The sequence below is a fragment of the Chironomus tepperi genome, unplaced genomic scaffold, assembly GCF_022539635.2.
Source record: "Chironomus tepperi strain 1889 unplaced genomic scaffold, CSIRO-AGI_Ctep_v1 contig_217, whole genome shotgun sequence".
Classification (NCBI taxonomy): domain Eukaryota; kingdom Metazoa; phylum Arthropoda; class Insecta; order Diptera; family Chironomidae; genus Chironomus; species Chironomus tepperi.
Window position 1 is genome coordinate 482,655 of NW_027226339.1, and position 24,324 is coordinate 506,978.

The 24,324-nt window shown below is 35.7% G+C and overlaps 1 protein-coding gene across 1 annotated transcript in view; it reads left to right on the forward strand.

Moving 5' to 3' along the window:
- Positions 1 to 4,530: 4,530 nt before the first annotated feature.
- The window catches only part of Drat (Death resistor Adh domain containing target), a 32,736-nt gene continuing 12,942 nt past the window's right edge, over positions 4,531 to 24,324 (forward strand). The window contains exon 1 of the mRNA XM_070639832.1: positions 4,531 to 4,681. Coding sequence (XP_070495933.1) covers positions 4,641 to 4,681 — 41 coding nt within the window. The 5' untranslated portion in view covers positions 4,531 to 4,640. The remainder of the gene's footprint in view (positions 4,682 to 24,324) is intronic.

The following is a 24,324-nucleotide window of genomic DNA, read 5'->3' on the forward strand; positions in this document are numbered from 1 at the left end:
TTAATTAAATTTAATTTTTAATTCTTTTCTGATTCTTTATGCAAGATACTTTCAAAAATTTAATGAAATAGGAATTTCTATCTTTTTATATTTATTTATTTTTTATTTGTTATTTTTATTATAATGAAAATTTTTGAATGTAATTTTGCAAAATTTTTGATTTGGTAAATGTTATATACTTCACAAGCGCAAACAGAAATGAGTTTGATTAAGAAAAAATATTTATCGAGAATCCGTATGGTCGAGTGTACTCTATATGAACACATCTATATATCTTGTTTTTTCCAACTCTGCACAGTTACATGACCCAGAGTATATCAATACAATGTATCCAGCCACAATATGTGTGACGCAAAAATACACCCCGAGTTGGTGTGACTAGAAATAGCGAAAAAGCAATCCAATTTGACTATCCTCTCCCTGTGTTCAATACCGAGTCGGTAGGATGACACTAACCACTACGTCACTACTGCATTTTTACAGCCTTGAGTGCACTTGAATGACTGTCGTGACCCTCTTCTTCACGCCAGTGGAAGATTATACAAGACAATAGCTTTAAAGCCGCTAATAATTAAGCAATAAACGTGAGAACGCTTTGTATGAATATATTCAAGTATAGAACGAAACAGACACAAATTAAAGTGAGAATACAAACTGATTATATGCTGCATTTCCTTATTATACGCTTTTTGCTGTCTTATTCAGTTTTAAAATTCTTAGAACTTAACGTGCATGTTTAGCCAATTTGGGAATTCTCCATTCACACGAAAATTATTAGCAACACATCCACATCCACATATACTTAACATAGCTTATAAGATAAAGATTAACATGAATTCCATTATTATCATGAATTAAACTTGATCTCTTGAAATAAAAAGGTAATGAAAATGATTTTATGTTCTCATATACAGACATGATGGACACTTTTGTTACCCTTTTGTGTAAGTGAACACATGTGCGGATAATAAGCACACAAAAGTATATTTTTTATAGGTTTCACATTTACATGACATGAAATTTTTATGAATACAGTTGATGCAATGTTAAGCTGAAAGATTCAGTCATAAAAGGATTTAGGAATGAGCGATTCACAAAACCAGTTCAATGTCCAAGACTAACTACTAAATGTACAACTGCAATTGTCATTACGACTTGCTTTATTTATTTTAATTTTCTACTTGATTAGTGAACCTGAGGCGACACATACAGGAACATTAACTAAAGCAGTATTCTTGTTTTTGTTGAAAACAATTGTTAGAACAGAGGTGGGCAACCTGTGAACCGCGGTACAATGTTGCGTCGCTAAATTAATTTGAAAATACCATGAACCGTACGTCGTGCACGGTTTTGGTCAAGACTGTTCACCATGGTGTACCGCGAAAAACAAAAGGTTGTACACCACTGCACTAGAACCAGAGTTGCAAAACATGTGCCTGTGACAGACAAAAACCATACAAATTCTTGATATTTTGTAAGAAAAACCATACAAATTATCAAGAACTTGTACAGTTTTGCCTGTCACAGCGTTGTCTGCTTCGGCATTACAAATGCAATATTACAGGAAACAACTCTGGTTCTGGAGGAACAAATCAAATTTCCATTGTTAATTGGACACCAGTCAACGAGAGAATGTGTTCTTAAAGGGCAAATTCTTCAATTATAGCATTATCAACGTACACGCACCACACAACGAGCGTCCTGAGGATGAGAAGGACAGTTTCTATCGACAGTGAAACAAGAACCTTTATTTATGCAAAACATAACGTGAGAACGGGGTACGACTGATCAAAATGCTTGTTTCCAACACAAAGACATCCACAAAGCAACATGGTGTCCACCAGGATGCAGTAATAACAAGACCCAAATCGATCATGTGATTATAGACAGAAGGCACGCATCGGACATATTGGACGTACGCAGTTATAGATGTTTGGAGATCGACATCGAGCACCACAGCTCTGACCACCTATTGCTAGGAGCAAAAATCAGGGCACGAATCAGCAATATTTGTAAGGAGAGAGGCGTTAAGTGCAGACGCTATGATGTAGCCAAGCTCAGCAGTAGGGAGTGCAGAGAGTCGTTTAACAACGAGCTTAAGGAACGACTGACTGCCCAGGACCAAGGAAGAAGTGCCTGGCAGAATTGCTGCATCGCAATGCAAGATAGTGCTGAGAAATGTCTCGGTTTCAAACAACACACAAAGAACGAGTGGTTCGACGAGGAGTGCAAAGCTGCAGTTCAGAAAGTAATCGATGCTAGAAAAGGAAGGATCACGAGAGCAAAAGCTGAGGAGATTAGAAGTCTGCAAAAAGAAAAGAAAAGAGTGCTCCAAAGGAAGAAAAGGGCTCACGCAATCATGCGCATAGCATGACTGAAATTAAATATCAAGATCAGTGGTGAGCAATCTGTGTGATAAAGAAGGAGTTCTGGAGCGATGGAAGGAGCATTTCAGCGAGCTTCTGCAGGTGGAGATGGAATTTCCACACATAACAGGCAATCCTATGAGATTGATGATTCCAGAGATTTCGAAGCACCATCATTAGAGGAGGTAGAGGCGGCTATTAGCAGACTTAAGAACAACAAAGCGCCTGGTGATAACTTAGGAGCTGTTCAAGATAGTGAGGCTGACCACATCAGGTGTGCCTGGATGGAAGAGAAGCTTCCGAAAAGGTTGCGTGATATGTCCCATCACTGCTCTAGAATAATAATGTGTTGCTTCTTATCTCAAATTTTCAAGCAGGGTTTAGGCGGCAGCGTTCGACATCCGATCAGCTTTTCAGCATACGCCAAATTGTTCAAAAGAGCTACGAGAGGAATGTAGAAACACATCACCTGTTCATCGATTTCAAATCAGCATATGACACGATTGACAGGGAGGGGCTGTGGAACATCATGTGGGAGTATAACTTCCCTCACAAGCTGATCAGATTACTCAAGGCAACCTTGGCAAAGGTCATGTGCAGTGTAAAGGTTCAAGACTCAACATCGGGCCTTTTTGAGTGCAAAATTGGACTAAGACAAGGCGATGAACTTTCTACGAAGCTGTTTAATATCGCACTGGAAGGTGTTTTCAGGAGAGCCAAGTTGGAATTGAACGGAACGATTTTCACAAAATCCATCCAGTTGCTGGGTTTTGCTGATGACGTGGACATTGTTGGTAGGAACATTAGGTCCGTTACTGCGTACTCCAGGTTGGAACGAGAAGCTAACAAGATTGGACTACGTGTCAATGAGGATAAAACGAAGTTTCTCATGGTCGCTGCAACGGAGAGATCAAGGAAGCTTGTGGGATCTCATCTGGTTATTGGTGATAAGAAATTCGAAGTAGTCAATGATTTTGTCTACTTGGGATCCATTATTAGCAATAACTACGACACAACACTGGAGATTAAGCGAAGAATTTTGGCAGCCCAGCGAGCATATTATTCAGTAAGACATATTCTAACGTCAAGGAAAATCTCAAGGCATGCTAAATTAACGATATACAAGACGCTCATCCGACCGGTAGTGTTATATGGTGCTGAGTCATGGAATATGACGGCTGCAGACGAACATGCAATTGGAGTTTTTGAGAGGAGGATTCTAAGAGTAGTCTTTGGACCTAAGAAGGAAGGAGACCAATACAAATGTAGGAGTAATGCGGAACTGTATCAGCTGTATGGTGAGGCTGATATTATAAAAAGAGTCAAAGTAAACAGGCTCCGATGGGCTGGGCATATTATCAGAAGACCTGCAGAAGCTCCACTAAATAAAGTCTTTAAATCAGACTTTGTGGATGGTAAGAGAGCTCGAGGTAGACCGAAAAACTCCTGGAAGGAAGCTGTTGATAGAGACAGCATTGCATTTGGTATTGGCAATTGGCAGGCGGAAGCCGGCGATAGAACCAGTTATAGGCGACATCTGCGGGAGGCCATGGATCACAACTGATCTGTACGGCCCGAAGTAAGTAAGTAAGTAAGGATAGAACACAGGATGGCTGTGCTAAGGACAAGGTCAAATTATGCGGATCGATACATCATCCTGAACGAGTGTCAAATTGAAACTTTTATGCCTGAATATAAAGGACTTAATAGATTCTTATGATCATGCATTGAATGCATGCACAATGTGAAACACTTTAATGATTTCCACGAAAGGATATCACGCGAGATTCTAGTGAGAGAGAAAAAAAGTTGCGGCACTTCCGCGCATGTCCAATTGTATGGCTGTAGCTGTGAACAAATACATGCTTGATGTCCTGCAACAAGGAGCTGGAAACATTCACCATTACACTAAAAATGACTTTCAAATGTCTCCTGATCATTCATTCAACGCGTGATTCTGATTCTGGTAAGGTTCATGATTCCTTTCTTTGTCAGCTTAAGCTTTTAAAACTTTTATGGAATATAAAGTTCTACGACTGTGTTAGAAAAGGTTTTGACAAGCAGTGGAAAATATTTATTTATACATCCTGAGAAAAATTTATAAATATTTTTTTTTGAGAGAATACAGTCGGCAGCATATTAAAGTACAATTTTTAATTCTGTGGAAGTATTTCATACGTATGTGAAATAGGAAGCCATTAAGGATTCTTATTGATTTTTTAAAGTAAATTCCTCAAAAAAGTGAAGTGAACAGACATACTGTGAGTAATAAATATGAGTTTCGACAGCCTTGATGAATTCTGTACATGTGGCTTGTAAGTACAAAAAATGGCAATTATGTAATAAATTTAACTAACAATTTTTGGGATAATTGGCATGAAAAGAAAAGTTGTGGAAATATTCAAAATTATAGGAATTGGAAACAAGTTATTGCCATTTTATGTGCAATACAATGGATGTAGTTTAGTGCAGAGTTGCAGAACGGGTGGCTTGTGACAGACAAAAACCGTACAAATTCTTGATAATTTGTATGAAAACCGTACAAATTCTTGATAATTTGTATGAAAACCGTACAAATTCTTGATATTTTGTAAGAAAACCGTACAAATTCTTGATATTTTGTAAGAAAACCGTACAAATTCTTGATATTTTTGTAAGAAAACCGTACAAATTCTTGATAATTTGTATGTTTTTTGTACAAAACATCAAGAACTTGTACGGTTTTTGTCTATTCCAAGCACCTGTTCAGCAACTCTGATTTAGTGTCACTCGATGTATCTCACACGTTCTCATTCCATGAACCCCTTTTTGTATACCCAACATTCAGTAGCTTAATATTAAAATGATTACGTGAAATATGAAAATCTTTATCTTGTGTAGCTATTTCTGTCTTTATTCAGGCAGGGGCGATAACAAAGCGGAAAAATCTTTGAGTTTTTCTTTTCTTTGTTCCTTATTTTTTTACATGCTTTTGGATGTTTCGTAATGCTTTTGTTGTTGTTTTTGACACTAGGATTAGAAATTCTTATGCAAGCTGTTGACGTCAAATATTTTTAGCGCATTTTTGAAATTTTTTTCAAAAAGGTAGCTTAATAAGACGCTTTGTCTGTTCGGCTGCCGATAAAAACTTTTTAACTAGACATCGTAGAGAGCTCGGAATGGTTTTAAAAGATCAGTTCCATAAAGTTATTGCGGCGCCGGCCATTTAAAACTTTCAAATCAACGCATAAATAGTATAATTAACAATTTTTCATTTTCATATACAACAAAAACAACACGTTTTTTCATTGTTTTACAGTGTACTTCAATGTTTTTCGATGTTTTAACAGTGTTTACTGAACAAAGTTTGAATTTTTTTTGACCGTTATGTGGTTTAAATTATGAAAATCCGTTAAATAATGAAATTCTTAAAAATCTAGTATGATGACTTGGAATTTACTGGATCTTGTTTCGTGGGTCTGGAAGTGACCTGGATCCTACTGGATCTTGTTTTGTGGATCGGAAAGTGATCTGGATCCTACTGGATCTCGTTTTGAAGGTCTGGAAGTGACCTAAATCCTACTGCAACTTGCAGTAGAAAGTGACTTATTAATCAAATACTGATCGCTGAGACAAAATGCGCTTAAGTCCCTCGATCAATAATACGAGGACTTTTGTAATTTTTTAGAATTGCTGACTGTTCTTAACAAGTGGAAAGTTTTTTCACTTTTAAATTGGTACTTGATGTAATCTGATTGATGTGACGAGAATAAATTATGCGAATTAAATTCAACGAGTGTCGCTAATGAAGCGAAGATTTATTAAAGTATGAAGCTCAGTGTCGTAAATTGAATAATATTGTGAATTAAAAAGGTTAAATGAAAGGGGGACCGTACACTTGTTACGTCCATGTCCGGTTCCTCTCACCTGTAGGTGAATTCCATTTAAACAAGTGAAATTCCGAGAATTCCATTGCAGAGTTGGCAGGACTCCAATGTGGAGGCGCCTCCATTGGAGTCCGGACTCCAAAGTCCTGCCAACTCTGTTCAATTGTTCATTTGAATGAATGAACTTTTCTTCAAAAGTAAACAATGAAGTTCTTGGAATTTTTCGGAATTGCCTTTGTTTGAACCAGATCTGTGAGTCGAGTTGGCTCGGTGGTGGGATTGTGCATTACTTCGGTGTCTAATTACTGTAATGCCGGTCAAGCGGTCATGCGATCGAAACTCGACAAGAGGAATTTTTAGGAGGAGTGGAAACACTGCTCACAGCCTCCCTTTGTAGCCAAAAGACAATAAGCTAACAATCTTGTCACCAAAAAAGTGGTTCTGATTCCACTGAAGGTCTTCTGAGTGCAGTGGTCTGGCGCACCTTCATTAGTTAAACTATAATTAGTCGAAAAACGCAGTATCGCAGTTCTGGATCTCAAAGATCTAAAAATCTAGTGTTTTTTTTTAAATCAGATCTAGCCCCAATCTCCAATTGACGCAATAACTGAACAGCCCCATGAAAATTTTATGAATAAATTGAATGAAAATGTTTACCTGATATTTTTGGGTTATTATGGATAATACATAAATAAATGATTTTGTAAAGGTTTGCATTATTATGTGTCGAGTATGTGTAGGTATAAGTACAATATTTAATCACTTATAAGAAAGGTTTCTAATTCTAGGATTTGGTCGGAAAAATCTTTGGTTAAGTACATTTTATAATATTGATGATTGTGGGTGGAATGGTTTAGGAAGCCTGAGCAAATGCTTTGATAACATTACCGTCATGATGTGTATATTTAGACTTTTATTTAGATGTATGCAAGATATTTGATATTTAGTTTATGTCTTCTTATCTTCATAAAGCATAGTATGATGAACAGACCAAATATGGCTTCAGACTTGTTTCAGCAGAGTTGGCTGTCTCTAATGTAGACTCCCAAATTCTATGCTATTCTATCTATCACGGAAGATTTTCGTAACCGGGACGGGATTTTCCGTTTCAAGTCTTGATATCGAGAAAGCATACCAAATTCCTCTCAACTCTGGATTCAGATAGACTTATTCATGATGTCAATTTAATCTAGAGCTAGAAGTGGACTCAGATTTTGTATGGACAAAATTACTCAACTGGAGTCGGCATCATTGAGCTCTGATTTAATCATTTCAAAATGTGTTAAAAATGCTACAGGTTTTAATTATGCTATTTCGTTTCGTAGAAGGAAAATGGGATATTAATTCTTCATTGGGTGGCGCTCAGGGATTGATACACTACACGTACTCAATAATCCTGAGCAGTTATATTCGAAGAACCGTATTGTTCTTACTTACTTCGGTGGTCGAACAGATCAATTATGATCCATGGCCTCCGAAGCTGGCTCTATCGCTGGCAACCCCTTGCCAATTCCTGATGTTAAGAGCATTAGGACGCATTTTTCGACTAGTCGAAATCAAATATCACTGCACCACAAGGTCAATTGCGCATCTTACCGGTAATACAATGACATAGCAGTGTCCTAACGAACACGTGCTGTTCGAGGAATTTTATAAATTTTCCTCAGAATACTCGAGAAACCAATAAAAGGATTATCATCAAACACTTTACTTATACTCAATACTAAGTACTTGAGTTGTTCAACATTTTTCCTAAAATACTCAATACTTGATGTTATCTTCAATATTGTCGAAGCTCATCAACATAACGCACAATAATGGAAAGCATTAAACTCCAGTTACAGATAAGAAATTCATCCTTTATTCAACTTGTCATTTGATCTCTTTAAAATTCACATCCACTTACGCTCACATTATACATTCAAAAGCCATCCATCAAGAGTTCAATATTCCATAGAGGACATGCTTATGTATTCTTTTAATAGCTTTCTAAGTTGGCACTTTTCATCATTAACTAGATCTCGAGTAGCATGAATGACATAACTAATAAATTACTGGACTGTATTTAAGACTTTTATTGCTGTACAGACTCTCTTATCATTAAATTAACACGATAAATAATCAGCATTCGAGAAACTTTATTTATGCACTTTGACAGGTTCTTATCAAAAAGCACTTGGAGGTACCAAGGGTACTTGATAAAATCCCAACTTGAGATAATTTTTCAGCTATTGTTTTTGTTTCCATCTGTACCTGATTGCCTTCATATGATATTGTGTTGTTATGCCCCACATGAACAAGATAACGAAACATACTTTTTAGATCATTTTTGAAGTAAAAGGTGCTTAATAATACACTTTGTTCGGCTGACTGACTGGATAATTGGGTAATTGATGAGATCTCAGCAACCAGACATCGTAGAAAGCTCTAGTTTGAAGCATTAGCTCTGTGCTATCGAGTTATTCCGGTATCAATTGGTTTGGAAGCCCAAATCCATCTCTATGTACGTTAATTAATGAATTTTCATTTCATAAACAGAAACTAAATATTTTTGAAGCGTTGCTTTAAAAAATTTGAATTTTTAGCAACCGTTAGAAAATTTAAATTCTAAAAAACCGTTAAATGATAAAATTCTTTAATGCTTCTAAATTTATTGGGAAGTGATTTGAAGCTTACTGGATATAATTTTGCAATCAATTTCTGATGGCTGGGACAAATATGCGCTGAAGTCGCACGATAATATCCAGTACTTTTGTAATTTTTCTATAAAAATCGACAATAACACAACAAAAAGTAAGCTCAACTTGAGAATAGTATTTTAAAAATAAATAACATACTGCTTATGCCGGTACATACATAATAATTATCAGTTCAATGGCATTTGTTTATGAAATGCTTGACGAATTTATTTCTGTTTTGTCACCTCGAGGCAATATTTTCAAATATGTAAACACAAAAACAAATGTTCAACCTCAGATTTAGAATGAAAAATTGAGTCCGCACACGAGCTGAACTTTTTTTTTTGTGTAAATTGAGAGAAAAATTTTCTTCTCAATTTTCATTTTAAAAATAAAAATAAAAATTTTCCTAATAAATAAACACTTAGCTTGAGTGAGGATGGCCATGGGATAGTCTAAATGCAGCAGAGGCATATCTAGGGATTCTCAAAGGACTGAATACAGTGCTATAATCCTTGAAATCTTTATCGGAAACATAATCTACAATCCATTCGGGTATCGGGTTAACCAGCTCCCACCCACAACCCCTTGTCCCAAATTCTTGGTGGAAATGACTTCAAGTTCTGAACCCGAGCAGCAAAATGCGGCGAACCCGATATTTTGGATTACAAATGGGTCGAAATCTGCCGTCATGGTTCTGTCAGCGTAACTTCCCATCTTGCCGTTAATACGTTCCCGAGCGACAAAAATGAAGTAAGCTCCGCAAAGGAGCTTCTAAAACTCCGCTAATCGTCAATACGGCCGTCAAACGTAGACGGCTACTATTTGGTAACTCTAAGCTTGCTTCATTTGTGTCGTTCCGTTACATAATAATTAAACTTAGCATAGCCTTATGCCATGTTTCTAAGACACATATCGAGCTCGAGAGTAAGGTCATTCCGAACGTTCCCCCGAAGCAAACCCCAGATGCTACCTTCGAAGCAAAATCAACAGATGTGAGAACTATATGACCCCTGATTACATTCCTAACTTACAGTACATCACGCTTGACATTAATGAACATAATAAACATTCGATCTCTGTCATAACAATCTCAGCAATCTCATTGCATCGAACGAAAAATTCAATAAACAAAATCACTATATCATTTTCTTTCTCATAATGATTATTACTGAATGAATGGGGCACTTGAGAGGTGCATGCTAATATTAATGAAGGTTGAATGAGCAATTTTAGATGAAGTGTGGGAATTTATTTCGATGAATGATTGGACTATTAAGATACTTTTTGTCCTTAACTATAATGATGGATTTTATAAGGTATCGAATATAGTTTTATGTGCTGATATCCCGAGACACAAATGAAGGAACTTTAAAAGGTACCTTAACACCAAATGGAAGCCTAATGGATTCGCATTTCTTGCTTATATCTCAAAACGTACAGATCAATTGTGATTCATGACATTGATATTCACTGAATCTTGCTCTATCGCTGGCTTTCGCTTGCGAATTCCCAATTATTAGTGCAATCCCATTTAGTCAACAACAATCACACAAATTAAGTATTCATAAATCAAACTGAATTCACAAATAAAAGCAAATTTATGACGGAAAGTTTTCTCTATTCAGCAATAGGAGTTTTGACTTTAATTTGTTGGGCAAAAGGGAAATTTCTGTCCTTCTTCTTGTGAAGGCAGGCATGAAGAAATAGCAATTAATTTCATAAAAAGGTAGGTATTTGTGTTGACTTAGACAAACTTTTATTACTGTGTCAAGTTTAATAACAAATTTTATTTGCCAAACTAAGAAGAATGTCAAATATTCTCGACTGAACTGAAACTTTTAATCACTTATTTTGGTGTTGCTATGTAAAAATGTTGCTGGAAAACGGAATGAAATAATCACTAGAGATAAATCTAGTAAGGTGAGGTAGATATGGTTGGATGTTGACAATAGTGAAGCATACATGTAGAGAAAATTGATTTTATGTCGTTAATCCTCTTAAAGACGTCGATACTTAAAGGAAGAAAAGCACTTTAAGGTTAGTGCAAATTAAAGTCTTCAAGTAGTTCCTTGGATATTGCTTTAATCCCTCAAAGAATGAATTTTCTTCAATAACCAGTAGACCATAAACTTTCATAAATATAAAAGCACATAAATTGGTACTCGAACAGCAAATCGTATTCGGCTGGGCACAGATACGTCGCTGTATTGACGGCTGACCGCAAAGTTGACCTGACGGCCAATTTCGACCTATTTCTACGTCAAAAAATGAGATTGGCTGCATTTCGGGTATCCGAGTGACATAAATGAGGCCAAACTCCTTTTATTAATACCAAACGTAAGCTACTTCCATTTGCTTCTCACATACTAACCACACCAATTACCAACCTCACCTTCGTGCGTTGGAGACCGTCAATCCAAGCCACAAAGTGACGAGACCCTGGTTAAAACAGGGTGCGTTGATTGATGTGTTGGATAGGCTAAAAAGCCACCATCTTTAAACCAAACGCTAAGAGACCCAAATAATGTACCGGACTGGAATTAACAACGACGACCAAAGCTAAACGAACTATTCATGTGTCATGTCAGAGTGTGTCCGTCTCAAATTCGAGTTTTTCGAAATTATATTGTCGAAAAATTCGAACATTCCGAACTAAACTTATTTTGAAATAAAAATTTACGTTACGAAAAAAAGTTAAAGTAACGGTCAAATATAAAAAAAAAATTTGAATTTTAACGTCAAAAAAATTAACGGTCATTTTTTGAGACAGTCACCACACTCTGTGTCGTGAAAATGAGATTTTCTGCAGCTTGTTGCTGATAAGCAATAAGTGCCACAGATCCAATTGCGCATTACACATCATATGCATGTATACCAATCTTATTATGTTGACCAAATAATTCATCACACGTTATTAAAATCCAACATGTGTAACGTGTGCTCAAAGGGCTATTTGCTTATCATTTGTCATTATCGCAATTTATCATCGCTTTATTTTTGTCATAAGTGGAAGAAAAATACCATTAGTGACTGCGATCGATCACATTTTGATAACTCGCGTGGAAAACAAAAAAAGCTGTGGCTGGATTACTCGGTATGTGACATAAAGTGTTACCAAGACTAAAGCGTTCAAAGCCTTTTGGCATTCAAAGATTAAAAACTCAGCAATTTGTGACGCATTTTCAAATTGTTGATTTCAAGTCTAGATTTTCAAGCACTCAGCACAATCAAAATATTGACATTTTATGTTTGCAGCTTTATCTACAGCGGGAATAAAAATAACAAAACATTCACGATTCAAATTTTTTTTACAGAAATAAATTGCAACTTGATTAATGTGCAAGTGAGTAGCTGTATTGTATAAATTATTAATTCACGGCATTGTCAGACGAGAGTGCAATGGAAAATTTTTTTTTGTTGAAAGTTTTATAACTTCCTCGAGCGTATGACTAATTATTAGGAAACTATATTTATGAAGTGGAATTGCTTTGTATAGTTTGTTATGACTTTGTTGTAAATATTTGTTATGTATAATAAGTGTGTAGAAAATTATGAGTGGATAGTTGTTGTGAGAAAATAGGAAATTATTGTGACAGGAAGAATGTTTAGAGTCTAGACCAGTGATGACCTCTAACAGGCATAGAGCATACTTTGAAGATACTCATATTGGTGAACATGCTCATTTGTATGAAAAAAGCAAGCTTCATGAGCATTCATTAATGTGAGCTCGTATGATACTCTTTGTATGTTAGTGGACCTTTTATGTATTGCAGCAGATCTTAGTGGTGAGCCTAGATCGAAACCGAACCACCATAAGTTTCGTGGGATTTCTAAAATATTTTGACAGCAAATAAGTGTGCCGCGGCACACAGGTTGTCCACCACTGGTCTTAGTTACTTACTTCCTTGAGTAGGCCCATTGCTGCGCGTAGGGAATATCTAAAGTCGGCTCACTGATCTAGACCAAGTCTAAATGAATTTTTGGAAGTAATGTTGATTAGACAGGACCAGAATATTCGTAATTGTGGTAATAATCATGTTATTATTATTCCTGATTATTCACCGCTTGGCTCTTTATTGTTTGAAGTTTATCTGAACAGCACAAGTCGGTTAATCGATCCAAATTCCGACTCTAGATCGGCTTGACTCTGACATATAGCCGAATTTGAATCAAATTCAGCACCAAGTCAGGTTATCGCCAGCAAAGAGTCGGTTTTTTGATCAATTAACCAATTTGTGCTATTCAGGTTAGAAACTGACTGAACATTCGTATGAAAAGGAGTGTTTAACTATATATTCTTACTGGAACCATGCTCCGACTTGGAGTCTTGGTTATTACATAAGGCTTTCCATCTGATTCTATTGCTGATCACATCTCAAAGAATGTACAAAATCTCTGTCTTGGTAGCTAATTGACATGAATATTTTACGCCATGTTGCTTTTGTGAGCACCAGAGGGTATTCAACTATGTACAATATATATTATTCAAATCTCAAATGATCGTTATAACAAGAATCGTAACTAAAATGATGTCCCCGAACAGAAATGGAGCGTGCTCATGAGGAAGCAAACAAAATCAAGCAAGTTCAATTGTATTAATTGAGTAAATTCATAAGCCTTTAATGTAGGGCAAGCATCATTTAGAGATACAACCTTACAATTCTTATTTTGCAATCTTATCTTCCCAATATTTCCAATACTCATTCAATCCTTCATCACTAACCCTCAACCTTATTGCAATTTCGAGTTGTGAAATCTGTCAAATACATAACTTGGTTGTAATTCAAAACTCCATACATCACATGATAAATGATACGCCAGCTTCGTAATGTGATGTGAAATGATTTTCGAGTCATTAATTTCATTTCAAATATTTCTTTTTTCATAGCTTAAGCTCAGATATCATCAGGTTTTGATTGATGTATCTGAGATACATAAAACTGTTGAATTGTGAATGGGGTTTGATGGAAAATTTTTGGGTTAAAGTTGTAATTAGTTGGGGGAAAAATGAGTGGAATGATGGAGAATCTAAGTTTTTTATTCAGCTGTGGCTATCCCCTGAGTAATGATAAAGTAAGTTCACTGTGACGGCCAAAAACAAGAGTTTTTGCATTGTGCAGCTTAGATAAGATAGTTTGTTGATCGGTACATAATGAAAAATTGCCATCACAACTACCAGGTAGCCAGGATCCTTGGATCTAAGTGATATTCATTTGGCAAATTCTGGAAATATTGCATGACGTGAGATTTAAGCTTGAATTAATAGGTTTTAATTTCTAAAATGATAAATTCTGGAAATTCGCACTTAAATTCTACTGGATCTTATCTTTAAGTCGTGAAGAGACTAAGATCTTCTTGGACCTTTTTTGGGATGTGACTTGGACCTGGGTCTTGGTTTGGGAATTGACTAGGATGTTGTTTGTAAACTTAAGCGGATTACGTTAAGTATTGAGTTTAAATTCTTATATAGAATAACTTTTGTAAGATTTGGGAATTGATTGTTTACTAACCAATTATTGAGTGCTGAAATCACTCAATAAGATCATGTAATTTTGTTATTTCTTCAACCTTTCATTTCCAAAATTTACCTTGATCAGCTTTGGTCCTGCATTTCAGCTGTTTCCTTCTTCAGCTGCAGACCATTTCACTTTTGTACCTTAATATTTAATCTCAAAATTCCTCCTAAAAATTCAATTTATTTATTTTACGATCAATATCGTCAACTACTCAACAATTCTGTCCATTAGCCTGCATAATATGCATATTTAATAGCCTAATAAAAATACAAAATCATCAATGGCTCTTTTATTTTCAATTTAATGGCATCAAATGACCCTTAATAAGAAGGTATGCACGCAAAGTACTTAGGCTATACATGTGCTACCATAATAAATCTATATTGACTTTTTTATTATCGCTGTATTATTCAGTCTATAAATAATTTATTTTGACTTGATCAATTGAGATCTTTCCATTCATGCTTCAACCACATGCTGAGTAGATGAGCAGAAAGAGTCCGGATCATCTGGAATTTGTGGAATCCATGGAAAAATTTATGGAAATCATGAAATTTATGGATTTTTTGGTGGAATCAATGGAATCCGTGGAAATTATGGAATAAGTCGTAGAATCCATGGATTCTATGGATTCCACAAGTTCCAGAAAACCTATGGATTCAATGGAATCCATAGTTTCTGCCAGATGATCCACTCCCGAGCAGAAATACAGCAATATAAAGACTAAGCACATAAAGAGTTAAAAGCATCAACCATCAAAGACATTATTTGATAAACATAAATGCTTATGACTTCAAAGTTACATATTTGTCTTGCAAATATCAAAGAACTCTACACAAGAAGTCAGCATTTGATGACATTGCATTTCGTACATCCAAGAATGAATAAAAATTCTTTCATATTTGGTCTCACTTGTGACTCTTGTGACATTGAGTTTTTGTTTATGATATTCAACACAGAAATACAAGACAATCCAGCTGGCCGATAAACATATACATGGTATATGGATGTGAGTGAGAGCGAGAGAACTTGAGTATATGCCGGCATTAACCTTGAAATTCAGTTTTTTTTTACGTTTAAAATAAACAACGAAAAAAAAAATTGCCACGCTTGTTGTGGATATAAAGTTTAAAGTCGAATTACTTATTTTTTTTCTAATGTGTATTGAGCTGGTGACGAATGTATGAATGGAACTGAATGTGTGGAAATGTTTTTGTCGATGATTTTTTTCTGTGGTAAATATGTTTTTCAAAGATAGAGGATGTCAACAAGTGATATGCTTGTCATGAGTTCTGTGTTTTTTTCGGGAATTGGCTATGCAGACTTAAAATTCGGGATAAATATTTACTGAAATATCTTTGATATTAGTAATGGACTTGCTGACTTGCTGGTCTCATGATAGTGACATACTTACTAGTCATCAACTGGACATACTTACTAGTCATCAACTGGACATACTTACTAGTCATCAACTGGACATACTTACTGGTCATCAACTGGACATACTTACTGGTCATCAAATGGACATACTTACTAGTCATCAACTGGACATACTTACTAGTCATCAACTAGTTATCACGTATTTTTGTCCACTCGGGACTTACTTACTTCGCTGGATACAGATCAACTGTGATCCATGGCCTCCCTCAGATGACGCATTAAGCTGTCTCTACCGCTGGCTCTATCGCTAGCTTAAGTCTGCCAATTGCCAATACCAAATGCAATACAGTCTCTATACAGTTAGTGACTAAATCATCAGACTTACATACTCGTTCCTTGAACCGACTTGGAGCCTAGGTTCCTACAAAATGCTTTCCATCAGCCTCTATTGCTGGCCACAAATCACAAAACTTTGTGTAAATTCTCAGTTTTGATATCTAACTGAAATTCCTTCATTGCCGTCCAACACCATGATCCTCTTGGAGCTCCAGGACGCCTATTCCCTTCTAGATTCAAACCAAAAGCAGTTAATCATGGATTAACGTGATTCTAGATCATTTTTCATATTCTTCAGCAATTCATTCTTTTGACATTACCCAATTACTGATGGCATGTCTCAAAAGTATATCCAAGAAGCTCCTCGTCAATCATTCTAACCGACACCTTTTCATCATAACGTGCAATGTCACTCAACTTTCATGACTAGTTTCATTTTTCTTAAACTTTATTCCAAGGCCATCAAACTTCGGAATTGATGTCGATGACTTTAAACTTGTTTTCGATAATGTTGATAAGAATATTAAATTATTCCTGCCTGCTTCATTCCAATCACTTTTTTTTACGGTATTTTCTTATTCTTTGAATTAATCATTTTGAAGACTCGTGGCTGAAAGTCGTAATAGCTGTGACGTAGCTGCATGGAGGAATCTTCTTACTAAAAAGAATATCTGATTCTTAATATAGATTTTATGTTCGGAATTACTCTGGTTATCTTATTATTCACACAACGGCTGAGAATCGTTGTATCCAACGGCAGCTTTAAAGGCATTCGTTCAATGATTAATTTTTTGTCTACTTATTCTATAATTTTTTTTGGCAGTATTTCACACCGAATGGGATATTTTAATATTTTAGGGTGGCTAAGGAGGTTGGTTTTGAGTATGCTTTCTCGCTATCGAAATCGGGATCGGAATTTCCCGGGGAATCCCTAAAATTTCAATTCCGACCCCGATCCCGAAAATTTATTGGCTTCGGGATTTCGAGAAAGCATACTTTTGAGAGGTATGCCAGGTTTAGGGTCTTATTGTATTATAGAATAGAATATAATGTTGGGTTTGCTTATAGCAACGACACTGCGATCGATGATCTGTTGTGCCATCCCAAATTGTACCAAATATTGTATTATGGTTCCTAGCCTTGATGCGGCAAATAACAGATAATGTAGTGATCTGAGGTGATTAGGTCTTTATCACCTTTAAACTCGCAGTTAAGTGAGTCATTGACGTCTTTAAATCAAATTTCTAGAAGAGCACAAGACGACTAATTGATCCAAAATCCGATACCAGACCGAGGTAACTTTAGGATGTTGCTGAATTTAAGTTAAATCCGGCACCAAGTCAAAGTCACGTTGGACAAAGACCAGATTTTCGATTGATTAATCGATTTGTCTTTTCTGGCATCAATAGTTTGCCGATTAGTAAGATCCACAACTAAGTTGGAGATTTCTCATTCCATGATGTCCAACCTTACCCTAAACTCTAATCTTATTCTTGCTTACTTACTTCTTTGGCAAATGCGCATGGGGACCCATTGCCGAATTTAGAATTAGTCGGAAGCTGGATCTGTCTTTAGATTCTGGATCGGAATTCCCAGAACTTTTGCATCGTTGCTCATACAGCAACGAATCTTATTCAGTCCCTCTTACTTCCTTACTTACTGGAACCATGATCCGACTTGGAGCCTAGGTCAGTCCCTCATATTTCCCATACAACCAAATTTCAAAAGACATCTGAAGCCCCATAAAAAAATTAATATGGACATCCAATGCAAGTATTTATAAGTATTTTAAGAAACAGCAGATGAACGTCAACCACACAAATTGCAATTTTTTAAGATCTTTAAACCGTAGACCTTCAAATTCACCGTCTCTTTCTGTTCATATAATGCATTAAGTCAAGTTCCATAGCTAGAACTTACTGGAATCTTCGCAGTCAATCTACAAGTTTTCTTTTGTCTGGATCAATGTTTTCTTTGTGTTTCTTTCTAATTCTCATACAAATCCAATACAAAGCAACTATGAATGCAAAAATAAGCAATGAAATGCAAAAATAAGCAGCAGAATCGAAGCTACAAATACCACAAAATGATTAAAATTACATGCCAAAAAAGATAAAAATCGTCATACTCTAAATGAGCAGCAACAGACAAACGAAATGAGCTGTCAAAAAGTATAAGCGAGTAAGTACATTTACACAGTGTGCTGAGTACAATGACATGAGAATCCCCGTCCATATGAAACACAAAACGCACTCGACAGTAATATTTACGAATTATTTCTAGATTTTGATGAAGGAAGAAAAACACATTTTGTAAAGTATCAGCAGCAGTTTGGCATTGGCATACAGAATTTCACGATTGTTTCACGTGATATTGTATGAGCAAGCATACAAAGATACCAAAAAGGCCAAAAGCATTGTTTTAATGTTTTATTGATTGTTTTAAAGCTTTACCTCCTCATGACTGCATAAAACATTAAGGCGTGTTGATGAGAATGTACTACATAGAGTCCCAATATCGATTTCCCATGCCTCTCTTTTATTCATTTGTAGATGAATGACTTCTTCTGACGTAATTTTGTTCCTTTCCGTCAGAAATTACTTTCAAACCCGGCATTTTAATATCGCGTGCTACCGGTAATAATTCAGAGTTGCAACACAGGCTCCTGTGATAGGCAAAAACCATACAAATTCTTGATAATTTGTATGGTTTTTTAATAAAATCCATACAAATTATCAAGAATTTGTACGGTTTTTGTCGGTTCCAAGTGCCTGTTTTTGCGGTGTTGCTAAACAGGCTCTTGTGATAGGCAAAAACCGTACAAATTCTTGATAATTTGTATGGTTTTTTATTATTACAAAACCATACAAATTATCATGAATTTGTAAGGTTTTTGCCTGTTCCAAGTGCCTGTTTTGCAACTCTGTGTCATATTATGAAGCCATAATCGAGAATTTTCTTGCGTTATGTCCAATTTTCATTTTCAATGCAGTTATAATTAACACTTACAAAAAAAATGAACAGTACTTTTCCTATAATAGCACATGCTATATATAACAAGACCGAATAATGCTAATTGGAATTGATTTTCTCCTCTCTCGTTTCACATGTTCAATGCATGGCTATAGGAGAATTGCTTGCTCATTTGAGACGAAATGGATGGGACGTAGGTGTGGGAAAATTTGTTGACCTTAAATCAGGTTGAGCGGAATGAAAGGAACAAAGTTCAAAGAGCTTTGCGGACATTAAAATAATGCAAATTAATGGCAATAAAATGTCAAAGTCAGCATTCGATAGGCATTTGTGTTCCAAAAGTCCAGTTTCATGACTAGAGTCCATAACAGCTCATACATCATTAAATTGCGGCTATTTTTAGGAATCTAATACAAAGTGCTGATTGTTATCACAAACAAAATAAGTTGCGCATATCCGACGTTGAATTGCTGCTTATTTGGATGTCTAAATTTAGTCTTAGACATCGCTTCTTCTTCTTATCCGCATTTAAAATTGATAATCCTCTATCAATTTTCATTCATCGTAAGGATGTACGCCATTTCTATGGTTTCACTTTTCAGTCGCAACTGTATTTTTTCTGAGGAAATAAATTTTCGTTTCCCAACAGTAGCAGTTGCATAATAGCTTTTTTATGTCTCTTGTGCAATATGACCTAGACAAGGTTAAAAATGCAATGCACACATGCATCAAAAAAGTCTAGGAAAAAAATATATGAAGTGCAAATGTTTTTTGTTATCGATGCATGAGTGGAGCGACTTTGGATATAATTGCGGGATTTAGATAATAATTGGAAGATTCTGGAGCGTTCGAAAGTTTAAATTGGGTATTAAATATTAAGTTGCTTCCTTTGTGAAAATTGACCATTCCTAGTCTGATTGTTGAGCTAACACCCTTCAAATAAATGACATTGAATAGGCTTTTACTCCCTGAATGGACAAAAATACGTTGGAACTAGTAATCAGCTGGACATTATCCAGTCATCTACTAGTTATCCATAAATGCTCTCAAACGGCACATAGCTTGGTCGCTAGAGGTTTATTTAGCGATATCAGGCAAAATCAAGGAAAGGTGTATAACCCAGGCTGATAAACTAGGCGGTATTTATATAGAATACCGCGATATTTGGCGGTTTTTGTATGAATCCCGCGGTACTACCAAGGAATTTCTCAGCCTGGTGCATACCTCCATATGAAATTTTTGAATCCTTTTTTGCGGCACACCCGAAATTACTCACAGCACATCAGTGTGTCGGAATACAGGTTGTCCCCCACTGGTTTAGAGTATCCCGAGTACGACAATGCGGCTAACCAGATTTTTCATTTTAATCAACATATTCTCAATTAATTTTAAAATTCTATAAAACATGCCAATAAGTTTGCGAGCTAATTTTGATACAAAAGTTTGACAATAGTCAAATTAGTGAGCTACCACATTTTATAGTTTTTACTATGCACAAGAGTCAGACACTATTGTAAAATTCATAGAAATCGTGATTTTTCCTGACTTTTTTCAAATAAAAAATCACAAAAATCATGATTCGTACGATTTATTCATACAAAACCTGCAGAAATCGCGATTACAAAGGTCGTAATTTGAAGTATCTGACCCTTGTATTTTGTTATTGTTTGCAATAAATACTTTTCAATTTCGGAATTTTGATAAAGATTGTTCAATTTTCAATCCTCAAATCGCATTTCAATCAAGATATGACGTCCAAAAGTACCAATTTCAAAATAAGCATTCTTGGCACGTGCACACTGTATGACAAAATTATTTATTTGTGGACAAGCTACAAAATATTTGAAATCTGTGACGATAAATAGTGGGAAAATTGACTTTATTAGTCATCGAATGACATTTTAAGCCACTGATTTTACTTTTGACATTTTCATGTCCATTCTGCCTTGAATTAGAACAAAAATCAATATTTTATTTCATTGAACTTGATATTACTCAACTCAACATCCATTACTATCTAATTAAAGTACAATTACTATCATTAGCTACCACTCAACCCACAGTAGCTAGTCAATGCTCTCAGAGTTGCTAAACAGGCACAGGTGACAGGCAAAATCCGTACAATTTGTATGGATTTGTAAGAAAAACCATACAAATGTTCACAAATTTGTACGGTTTTTGCCTGTCACAGGTGCCCTGATAGCCAAAAACCATACAATTTCATGATAATTTGAATGGCTTTGTAAAAAAACCATACAAATGTTCACGAATTTGTACGGTTTTTTCCTGTCACCTGTGCCTGTTTTCTGCCAACTCTGAATGCTCCTACATGAACTCAAAAGAGCGAGAAAAATTTCACAAAAAATATGAAGATTGCCGTTGTTACCCAAACGTTTGTTGCTAATAGTTATCATTCAGTCGTTTCGTACAACAGAGCACACATTCGTGCGTGGCATAGCTGTATAAAAATATAAAAAAATATCGATTAATTAATCTAAGTGCTAAGAATACCTAATTCAATAGAATATTCTCAAAATGACCTAAAATTCGACATTTGTTCTGGAAAATTCAGGCTTACGATGTTATTTTTTCACGAGAATCATGTCCCAATACCATCGTGTGAATAATGAATCGCATCAGGTTACTCAAAATAATTTCGTACTCTAGACTAAATTTTTGATGGAACCTGATGCCAGTTGTTGAATTTGATGAGCTGTCTGGATGGAAATTTTAGATTGTTTTTCTACTTTTTTTGAGGCAGCTTGAATGTGCATCGATCGCGTGATTACAGCAAGTGCTCATTATTTTGAATAAATTCCATAAATTGTGTTGGGGGAGTTTGTGAGTTTTGGGTATGGAAAGGTGGATTTATGGAATTTTCTGGATCATGATCCAGCAGAGTCTGTGAATTAGAGCTGTAACTCAGCATCAGACCTCCAAACCTCAACTGGATATGCCACATCATTTGCAAACGACGAGTTTTGACTATAAAAAATTGGATTTGTGGATTTATGGAAATTTCTGGACCATAATCCAGCAAATTCTGTGATCTAGAGCTGTAACTAAGCATCTGACCTCCCATATGAAGCTCAATATGGCACATCATTAACAAACGACGAGTTTTAGCCATAAAATGTTGAATTTTCGGAATTTTCTGGATAATCCAACTGATTCTATGTATTTGAGCTGTATCTCAGCATCTGACCTCCCATTCCTACCTAAATATGACACATTACTTGCTAACGACTAGTTTTGACTGTAAAAATGGATTTATGGAATTTTCTGGATCATGATCCAGCAGAGTTTGTGAATTAGAGCTATATTTCAGCATCTGACCTCAAATTTTCAGCTCATTATGACACATCACTTGCCCACGACCCCTGAGAACCCCACAAAATATTTCAAAATACACGTGCTTAGTCATAAGTTCCATTAACATAATTCCTTTTAATACCAAACAATTTGATGATGATGAAATATTTCAATATTTAAATAATTCTGTTGACGCCGGTAGAAACTGCACAAAAATAAATATTAGATACCTATTCAGCTCTTGTAAGAATCACGCTGTAATATTATGTAGACATTCAGACTATCACGATACATGAACGTGATGATGTCAATGGGAGAAGAAACTTGCGTTGATCTCAATTTTTCATTTCTTTTTATATGCACGAGTATAAGGACCGATGAGGATGTATTGCAAAAAAAAAATAAATTTTCATCGTTTGTTGTGTCGGCAGAGATATTTTAAAATGTCAGGCTTACACAAATGAGAGCACTTTCAATTTCATTAAGTACCAGAAATTGGCACAAAGTAATATCCATTTTTCATCATTTTGGGGGACTTTTTAATGCATAAAAAATTAAATTGCGTTGTCGTTGACCTATTCGAAGGAAAACATCTTGACTCACATCCCAAACAAACTTGATGTTTATCATCAACAATCGACTTTTGTTGCTGTTTACTTTTCTCATTTTCGACGGATTTTTTTGACTCTAAACTTCTCACATAGATTGTAATTTATTTAAATTAAGAGAATCACATACGTGTGATTTGGATCTTGTTTTATGGCTGACTTTACGTGATAACAATTTGTGTGGAGCAAGTATGGAGATGAGCATGATAAGATGGATCTGTAGTTGTGTGGGTTTTGGGGTTGTTGGATAATCTGACTCAAAATTGACGTTTTAATTAAAGGTATGGCTGGGGTATAGACATTAATAAATGGCAAGTGAATCCAGAACTGTTTCTACTGTTGGGCATCGTATTCTTTATGGATCTGAACTTGCTCAAACCTAGGGTTGGACAAATATTTGAATATATTCTCAATGAAGTCTACTCAAACCTACTTGGACACCTAGGCTGCGTTCAAAAATATCTAAAAGCTCGACTTTTGCCTAGACATGCCTTTACGTAGGAAGTACCTTTGCCTAGGCAGTGCTTTTGTCTGCGCATGTTCCTATGACTAGGCAGTGCCTTTGCCTAGACAGTACCTTTGTCTGAGCATGTGCCTATGCCTAGACAGTACCTTTGCCTGAGCATGTGTCTATGCTTAGGTATGTCTAGGCAACTTGCTGTCTACACAAAGATAATGCCTCAGCTAGATTTTTGCCTTTGATACGAAATCTATAGCTTACAACTCTATCTATACCCTCAAAAACTCCAAGATCCCTCTCTGTATCCATAACCAACATCCATATTCATAACAATCTGCAACTGTCTGCAACTGCCAATCAATCTACATCATCAGAAAATAATGTTACTGAAAGCTTCACATACACGCTACGGGTGTGTCTTTTCTTCAGACAATTGACATTCTCCAGAGGAAATTGAACCTTATTGCTTGCAATTACTATTCAGGATTGATGTCATGTTGACATTTTTACTAGCTTTGCAAATTATGAGCATGTTTTATGACACACGATGATAATCATGGCTTAATTGCATAATGTTATCAAAAGTTTATTGGCCTTGAATTTCATAATATCAGAATTAGATTAGGAAATCCAAACAACAACTGCTCATTATCATTTAGCTCACAAATGTTGACAGATAAAGCAACTCCAAACTTTCTATGATAATGAAATCAAGAGTATAACACGTGGGATTTTACTTTTTTCTGTTGTCGAGACAGGCAATTATGCTTTTATGGATTAAAAAGTATAACTGTATATAAACTAATTAATAATTTTGTTAATTAAT